General features: G+C 42.8%; 1 protein-coding gene across 1 annotated transcript in view; it reads left to right on the top strand.

Annotated features, from left to right (window-relative positions):
• The window catches only part of adcy6a (adenylate cyclase 6a), a 108,270-nt gene that overhangs the window by 80,639 nt on the left and 18,012 nt on the right, over positions 1 to 9,619 (top strand). The window contains exons 6-12 of the mRNA XM_084069463.1: positions 301 to 412; positions 3,056 to 3,183; positions 3,763 to 3,921; positions 4,371 to 4,512; positions 6,515 to 6,643; positions 8,409 to 8,434; positions 8,965 to 9,112. Of these exons, the coding sequence (XP_083925589.1) occupies positions 301 to 412; positions 3,056 to 3,183; positions 3,763 to 3,921; positions 4,371 to 4,512; positions 6,515 to 6,643; positions 8,409 to 8,434; positions 8,965 to 9,112 (844 nt within the window). The remainder of the gene's footprint in view (positions 1 to 300; positions 413 to 3,055; positions 3,184 to 3,762; positions 3,922 to 4,370; positions 4,513 to 6,514; positions 6,644 to 8,408; positions 8,435 to 8,964; positions 9,113 to 9,619) is intronic.

Genomic DNA, 9,619 nt, shown 5'->3' with positions numbered 1-9,619 from the left:
CAAAAAAGAAAAATGTCACGATTTTTCAAAAATAGCAGATCTACAAGCTCATAGCACGGCACTCGGTGCCGCGCTATGAGCTTGTATATCTGCTATTTTTGAATAGCCAAAGAAATCTAAAGTGACACAGATGCGTTCCAGGTATTAATGGGTTAATGAATATTAGTGAGGACAATCGTATGAAGATAAGAGCTTGTTGTGAGCTTGTAGATCAGCTATTTTCGGCGAATGTTCGCCCCCCTCCCTAGTAGTAGTAGAGTTCTAATGAAATAAGTAACGGTGTGATCCTCTCCTCCACAGTATTCTGTTTGCAGACATCGAGGGGTTCACCAGCCTGGCCTCTCAGTGCACAGCTCAGGAGCTGGTCATGACGCTCAATGAACTGTTCGCTCGCTTTGACAAGTTGGCCTCGGTAAGACACTAACACTGCCCTCCTTTTCCTGCATGGCCTATGGTGATAATGTGAGTTGAATTCTCGCCACCGGGATGGTTTACCAGGCAACTCTTTTCCTATCTCTCCACGTTGACATGTGTACATTTCAAAAATTGCATTAAGGGAATTCTTGGACAAAAAGCGTTTCACTGCAGTTGCCCGGTGTCTCTCTCATCATGTTAATGGTCAACGTTGTCTGTTGGCTGGAGGGTAGAAACCTTGTATGTTCGAACCCTTCCTTTTTTATTATTATTATAGATAAGAAAAGAAAATAAGAACAAAACCTAAAACGTTGATGAAAAAGTTGATACATGTATAACCGTCTCATTGGCGTCCTCCCATATACCACTTGTGCAAGGACGCGCTGTGGTTGGTCAATACGCTTGTGCAAGGATGCGCTGTGATTGGCTAGTAGCCACTTTGAGTGACAGTTGGGGCAAACACTCACCAAAACATGATTTACGTTCGGCACGGCAACTCGCTCGCTTTAGCTCGCTCGGTGGTGCCTCACGTGGGCTCATGTTCGCTTGAGACGGCGTGCCTCCGTCGTGGTCAACAACTATACGGTCTAAAAAAAATAGCCCGCAGTTGTTGTAGGCAGAGGCAATTCCGCGTTGGCCACAAAAGGGGGGCGTGGTTATAGCACAAGTTGTATAGGCTTTAGTATGTCGCGTCTCATTGTCATAGGCTCTATTCACAGCAGCCATATTATGAAGACATTCACAGGTGTTAACAATGATACTAATGAAGGCTCTGTTCCATTCTAGGCAAACAGAGTCAGGGTGCTGATATTGTGCATATCTAAAGTTGGGGTCCAGGGACCCTCATGGGCTTCCAAATGGCCCCTTACAGGTGTGTAACTCTGAGAGTGTACACATGGAACCAAATGGACCCGTAAGGGTCCATTTGGTTCCATGTGTACACTCAGAGTTATGGGGGTCGTGGAAACCACTGTGCTACACTAAGGCCTAGGCTACACGTATAAGGATCTTTTACTAAACGGATATTTTAGTCCTCCGTTTTTAAAAAGAATCCCTGGCCACATGACAAAGATTTAAAAAAATCCCTGTCCACACGTAGACGCAGAAACGCATTGATCAGCGGCAAGTTTCAAGTTCAGATTTTATATTTACATTTATTTTATATATGAGGGGCCAAATACAAATACATTGTAATCACATGTTAAGGCCCAATACTGCAATAGCTGCATTATTTTAATAGCATACGTGAACAGCATACGTGAACATAAACGAAAGACAACATTATTAGGGCGCAGCTGCAGCGCAAACAGTAGCCATGGTTCACATGACGCTTGTATACAAGCGTCATGGTGCCGAGTCCCTGGTTTATAGTGGTGTTCGTTTTTTTTTTACATTGCCAACTCTCACATGTACATAAACGTTCAGATTTCAAATATAAAGTGCTTACCCCCGAGCCACGGATGCTACAAGGCGATCCGGACCGCGATAAGTACCCGTATCTCCCGTATTGTTCAATAAAAAGCATTTTTTTGGTAATGAATCAGAGTGCAATACACCTTCCAACCATTAGTGTCGCATGGTTGAAAGCATCGGAGACAATTTGGAGAAAATGGCCGGCGATCGGATTAAAATGTTTTTTTATTGAACAATACGGGAGATACGGGTACTTATCGCGATCCGGACCGCCTTATAACGTCCGTGGCTCGGGGTAAGCACTTTATATTTGACATCTGAACGTTTATGTACATGAGAGTTGACAATGTAAAAAAAATCGAACACCACTATAAAGCAGGGACTCTCGGCACCATGACTGTCATGGTATGCCAGTCATGTTTCAGGGCTGAGTTTTACTTCATCAATTCATTCCATGGGCGGTCGTCCCAAAACTCCCCGACCCGTCCCACGAACCTTTGGAGCGGGCCACCCGCGGCCGCTCCATGGTCGCTGGATTTTGACCCGGGGCGATTGTGTTTTAGGACCACAGACCCCACATTCAACCTGTGTGCCCGCCGTGTGCTCTACTCGGCGCAGAGAAAGAGGGTTTTCGTCACACAGTGAAGGAGCTACTTTTCCCACCACTGTCTTATTATTAATTATGACATTATTTTGCCATAAATGAGCGTGCCTTGTTTCATAGACTGTAAGTGTTGCTCTCTCTCTCTTCATTTATTATTATAATGACCATGAGCGGTCCGGTGTGTATTATTATATTATTTATCTATTATTATAATGACCATGTGCGAATGCGCGATGACGTCATCGTTTCTCAAAATCTCCGGATTACATGTCCACACAGATCCACTGAAACGCATGTTTTGGAAAACCTTCACTTATTTATCCGTTTACAAAAATATCCATTTTAGCGGCCAAAAACACCGTTTGCGTGTGGCTGAAAGGCCCAAACGCACACAAAAATGTGCGTTTAGAAAAAGATCCATGTACGTGTAGCCTAGGCCTAAATGGAACAGAGCCTTCATTAGTATCATTGGTAACACCTGTGAAGGAAGTGATAATATGGCTGCTGTGCATAGAGCCTATTATGCTTCATAGTGGATGATCTCCTTTCCTCCTTTTAAATCGTCCTCTCTCTCTCTGTCTCTCTCTCTGTCTCCCTCTCTGTCTCTCTCTCTGTCTCTCTCAGGAGAACCACTGTCTGCGTATTAAGATCTTGGGGGATTGTTACTACTGTGTGTCCGGACTGCCTGAGCCAAGGGCTGACCACGCCCACTGCTGTGTGGAGATGGGCGTCGACATGATAGAGGCCATCTCGTGAGTGGCATCTGTGTCATTTTTTGATTTTAGCCATAACCATTACTTTATACGTTGGCCATTCAAAAATAGCAGATCTCGCGCTACGAGCTTGTGGATCTGCTATTTTTGAAGAATCATGATTATTTTTTGCAAAAATTCTAATCTTTGCTTCTGGGGGTCCTTGGAACAAAATATTTTGAAAATACATATCATGTTAGGTGGTCTTGACATTAAAAAGTTTGAGAAGCACTGATTATAGCAACATAAGTAAAAATAAAATAAAAAATAAAAAGATTTATAACACATTTGTAGAATCCCTCAGAAGCAAAGATTTGAGTTACAAATGTTACATGAAAAAAAAATACATGAAAGATTTTTGCGATAAAAAAAAATAGCAGATCTACAAGCTCATAGTGCGGCACTCTGTGCCGCACTATGAGCTTGTAGATCTGCTATTTTTGAATAGCCCAAAGAAATAAAAAAATGGCACAGATGCGTTCCCGGTCTTTATTGGGTGAATCGTGAACTGTGGAGTTACGCATTACCAGGTTGGCTAACGTAACGTTCTTTTGCCGTGTCACGGTCGCTTCTTGGCAGGTTGGTGCGCGAGGTGACGCGGGTCAACGTCAACATGCGCGTGGGCATCCACAGCGGGCGCGTCCACTGTGGCGTGCTGGGACTCAGGAAGTGGCAGTTTGACGTGTGGTCCAACGACGTCACGCTGGCCAATCACATGGAGGCGGGAGGCAAAGCAGGGTGAGGCGCACGCGCACACACACACACACACACCCACACACAGATACATACATTTTACACCTTAAAGCGACACTATGTAACTTTTTTTAAGGAATAAAATTACATTTTGTCCAATCTGTAGGGTAGAGTACAGTATGTTAATACAATCTAGCCTATTTTATAGTTGACCATATGATGATGAAAATAGCAGATCTACCAGAGCTTGTAGATCTGCTATTTTTGGGACATTTGAACAGGTTGCCTATAATGCCATACCCGAAATAGGGCGGCGAGCGTATTTGTTTTTGATTGATTGAAAACATTAACGCTAAAAGGATAACAAAAATAAGTCCTGAGGACTTGTTTCCATTGTGGTCCTACAGTATGTATTCAATTCATCAACAGCGTTAATGTGGTTGTTCCTGGTGTGTGTGTGTGTGTGTGTGTGTGTTTGTTTACCTTTCCGTCAGGCGTATCCACATCACCAAGGCAACGCTGCAGTACCTGAACGGAGACTACGAGGTGGAACCCGGGTTCGGAGGGGAGAGGAACGCCTACCTGAAGGAGAACAGCATCGAGACCTTCCTGGTTCTGGGCTGCAGCCAGAAACGGGTCCGTTTTTGGCATTTTGGGAGTTTCACTGATTTCACTTTACTTTTAGTTGGTTTTGTGAGTCCATAAGGTGTTTTTTTTTGTGGGGGGGGGGGGGGGGTTGATAGTTTTAGTTTAGTTGTTCAGGTGTATTGAGGACAGATTTGATTTATAGAAGCTGAAAAGGTAATTTATAATATCAGATATGATGACAGAAGATGATTTTACATGCATTCTATTTAGTTTTTAATTAGTTTTGCATTGTTAACCACTTGAAATCAACTATCTTGGATTGGAACATTAGGCAAAAATAGAAGATCTACAAGCTATCAACGTGTCGGTGTTGCAAAGCTATGTGAGCTAGTGCACAGTTAGAGAGAGAGAGAGACAGGAAACAGGGAGAGAGAGAGACGGGGAGTGAGACGCGGCAAAGGTCGTCGGGCTCGGGAATCGAACCCGAGACTCGCTGTCAGGCTGAGTTAGAGCGTCCACGGAGAGAGGCCGTGACAACAGCCCCCTGGAGCGTGGAGCGGCATTCACCCCCCGCTCAGCTCCACACATTATGATCCGGTGAGCTTGTAGATCGGCTATTTTTGGCAAAGAGATTTGATGTAGACGGAAAAATACCCCAAAATCCAAATACAGTTGCACTAGGAATAGAGGGTTATGTGGTTAATAATATTAAATGATTAGTTATTATTGTTATTATTATGTTTTTACTGGGATAGTTCACCCAGAATTTTTTTTAATTTTCTATCAATAGGCTCTATGCACAGCAGCCATATTATCACTTCCTTCACAGGTGTTACCATGATACTAATGAAGGCTCTGTTCCATTTAGTCTAGCACAGTGGTTTCCACGACCCCCATAACTCTGAGAGTGTACAAATGGAACCAAATGGACCCATTTGTACACACTCAGAGTTACACACCTGTAAGGGGCCATTTGGAAGCCAAAGAGGGTCCCTGGACCCCAACTGTAGACCCACTGGTGTAACAGAGTGTTTCCAGTGAGACAACATGCACAACATCAGCACCCTGACTCTGTTTGATCAGAATGGAACAGATCCTTCATTAGTATCATTGGTAACACCTGTGAATGTCTTCATAATATGTCTGCTGTGAATAGAGCCTATTACACACCCCATGAAGCCTTGAATTCATTCCTAAACCAATAACCGGCGGGAAGATACTAATCTCTTAAAGTTCACACTTTGAGTCTCCTATCGGCGCCGCCGTCATCAAATCGTTGGCTTAGGAATGCGAGAAAAACAAAAAAATCGAAAATGAATTCAAGGCTTCATGGGGTGTGTAATCGATAGAATAGAAATATTTTGGGGGTGAACTATTGCTTTAAGTTCTTACTTTAGGTTCAGTTTAAATTAAATGATTATACCGGTGGCGATGATAATGATGAGACTCTCCTACAGAGACATGTTTCATTTCAGTTCTCCTACAGGCAGTGGTGTAAAGTGACTAAGTACATTTACTCAAGTACTGTACTTAAGTACAGTTTTGAGGTACTTTTACTTTACTGGAGTATTTCCAATTGTCTATACTTTTACTTCTACTCCACTACATCTCAGAGGCAAATATTGTACTTTTACTCCACTACAATTATTTGACAACTTTAGTTACTAGTTACTTTTACGTTTAATTATTACGTTATAAAACATACATTAACCACTTTAGCCCTATTTTATACTTAAGCTAGTTGAAAATAGCCGATCTATAAGCTCACAACGAGTCGCAAGAGCTTGTAGATTTGCTATTTTCAAACATTTTAGTACTTTTACTTTTGGTACTTTAAGTACATTTGGATACCAATACTTGTGTACTTTTACTCAAGTAAATTTTGAATTCTGGACTTTTAGTTTTAACAGAGTACTTGCCGTATCGATACTTTTACTTAAGTAAAACATTTTAGTACTTTTTCCACCACTGCCTACATGTTTCATTTCAGTTCTCCTACAGGGACATTCATTTAAGTTCATTGCCTCTATGTTTACGTCTCCCTGTGCAGAAAGACGAGAAGGCCATGATGGCCAAGATGCAGCGGCAGAGGACCAACTCCAACGAGGGTCTGATGCCCCGCTGGGTCCCCGACAGAACCTTCTCCAGGACCAAGGACTCCAAGGTCTTCAGGCAGATGGTAAGAAGACGTCCTAAGAGTCTTTTTAAATCAGTTGGCGAGTAACATTCATTCTTTAGTAACTGCTGTAATCCATTCAATCCGGAAACGCATCTTTGTCATGTTAGATTTTAGCTCTAACCATTATTTTATACTTTGGAGATTCAAAAATAGCAGATCTACAAGCTCATAGCGCAGCACCGAGTGCAGCGCTATGAGCTTGTAGATCTGCTTCCTTTTTAGCGGCGCTAGCCGCTCTATACCTGACTTTGTCCGTGTGCGTACGTCAACGTTCTGATTGGTCAGGTGCGTACGTCAACAAAGTGCGTACGTCAACAAAGTGATTGGTCAAGCTTCGCGTGACACGTGACTATAAACACATTATAAACACATATCAATGACAAAATGTATCAAAGGCGTCGCTACCTTCACACAGGGTGTGATTTTTTTTTCAATCGTGATTTTTTTGTGTGCAAATCTTTGAATATATATGTTTTAAAGCGAACGTTTGTAACTCAAATCTTTGCTTCTGGTGATCCCTGGGACTACATATTTTGAGATACATCATTTTTGGGGCAAAATCCATCATTTGTGTTGTTTTCAGGAGAGAAAGTAAGCGTTGAGGCGAACAAGGAGAAAGGCAATCAAAAAGTACATAAAAACTGATATCAGTCTCTCCTCCCACAAATTGTCCTTCTCCTTCAACCAAAGAGCATTCGTGGATCTCAGTTCTCCTTGTGCGATCTCCAGTTGATCCCGCAGCTGCCCCTTCAGCTGCCTGTTCTCCTCGTCCAGCGCCTCCTTTTCCGCCGCCAGTCGTTCTAGTCGTTGTTTCTCGCCCCCCCGTTTGTCCTCCTCCTTCGTCGGCCGAAGGGCGCACGCCTCCTCCTGGGAGAGGAGCACTTGGATCTGGAGTTCCATGTGCCTTTTGGCCCAAGCCTCCTTTTCAGCGGCCAGTCTCCGTTGTTCCTCCCGCCGGTATCGGAGCAGACGCTCTTTGAGGCCGCCGTGTCTCACTGTGTCTTTCTCGTCCACCAGCTTTTGGATGGGTACGAGCGTTTCTTCCATTGCCTCGAACTTGTGCTCTTTGAAGGTCATTTCTTCTGTAGTCGGGCACACCTTCGACGTGCTCTCATCTTCTTCCTCCATAGCTCAGTGCTTCGCTCTGCGGACAGATCTGTGTCTGTCTGTCTTTCTGTCCTGTCCATAGTATATATATACACTGTAGAGGTCCCTGACGTCATCAACACGGTTTCATAGTGCTGACGTCATTGACTTATTTGACGACTTAATCTGGGACTATTCCTGGTAAAAAAATAATAATAATAAAGTATTATGATTATGCCATCTATGCCCATATATGGAGAACTCTGATGTCATCAGTATTTATAGGCTCTATTCACAGCAGCCATATTATGAAGACATTCACATGTGTTACCAATGATACTAATGAAGGCTCTGTTCCATTCTGGTCAAACAGAGTCAGGGTGCTGATATTGTGCATGTTGGCCCACTGGAAACACCAGTGGGTCTACAGTTGGGGTCCAGGGAGCCTCATGGGCTTCCAAATGGCCCCTTACATGTGTGTAACTCTGAGATTTATGGGGGTCGTGGAAACCACTGTGCTGCACTAAATGGAACAGAGCCTTCATTTGTATCATTGGTAACACCTGTGAAGGAAGTGATAATATGGCTGCTGTGCATAGAGCCTATTGTAACTTCAAGGCAAACCTAATCTGAACCATGAGTTCCATGTCCTAAACCATAGTTTCTTTCTCTTTCTCAGGGAATTGATGAGTCCAATAAAGACAAGTAAGTGTTGACCGTTTCATTTGCAGTATGAACATCACTTCACGTTCACTTTTATTTACGTCACCGTACACTTTGGAATAAATAGTACAATTTGAAATTTGTGTGGACGCGCACACACACACACACACACACACACACACACACACACACACACACACACACACACACACACACACACACACACACACACACACACAGATGTACTGTATTGTCACACAAACAATTGCACAGCTCTAGACAACAATGCACAACATGAAGATACAATTCAGCTGAGAAATAATTTATAATATATATACTATATTAAATTGTTAAGCACAATTATTTGTGTGACCATTAACCGTCAACTGACAGCTATAATCAGTATTTTTGCTTTATTCCATGACCACGACAGTATAGTGAGTGTGTTATTAGCAAGTGACACTAGGGGGAGCCATAGCACGGGGCTCAACTCGTTGTTCTGTTGACCTTTTTGTAACTGTTCGATTCCTCCTTCACCATATGGTCTACTTTCCTCCCTGTGCCGTGGTCAGCCGCTGCGTCCAGGAAGCCATGAACCCGGAGGACGAGGTCAACGAGTTCCTGGGCAGAGCCATCGATGCCCGCAGCATAGACCAGCTGAGGAAAGACCACGTCAAGAAGTTCCTGCTCACCTTCCAGACCTCCACCTTGGAGAAGAAGGTGTGAATGACACACACACTCCTCTTTTTAACCCATTTGGGCTATTCAAAAATAGTAGATATACAGATATACAAATATACAAGCTTGTAGATCTGCTATTTTTTGAAAAATCTTGACAATTTGTGCAAATATTTGAATATGTATATATTTTTAAAGTGAACATTTTTAACTCCAATATGTGCTTCTGGGGGTCCCATATTTTGAGGGTCAAATACATATCATATCATTTGGGGGGTCCTTGACATGGAAAAAGTTGAAGCACCACTGTTATAGCAACATATACTTTAGGATTTAGAAATCATTTCTAGATATGTATTTGGCCACGGACCCCCATCTCAAAATGTTTTGTTCCAGGGACCCCCAGAAGCAAAGATTTGAGTTACAAATGATTGCTTTAAAAATATATATATTGAATGACAGAAAAATTACACAGATTCTTTCCCGTTCTTAATGGATTAATGATTGTTGTTGTGAACACATGGTTATATTCACTTACAAGGACCCCCA

This window comes from Gymnoscopelus microlampas (genome assembly GCF_963454915.1).
Source record: "Gymnoscopelus microlampas genome assembly, chromosome: 10".
NCBI lineage: Eukaryota > Metazoa > Chordata > Actinopteri > Myctophiformes > Myctophidae > Gymnoscopelus > Gymnoscopelus microlampas.
The sequence above is the reverse complement of the archived record's forward strand: the minus strand, read 5'-3'. Positions and strand labels throughout refer to the sequence as shown.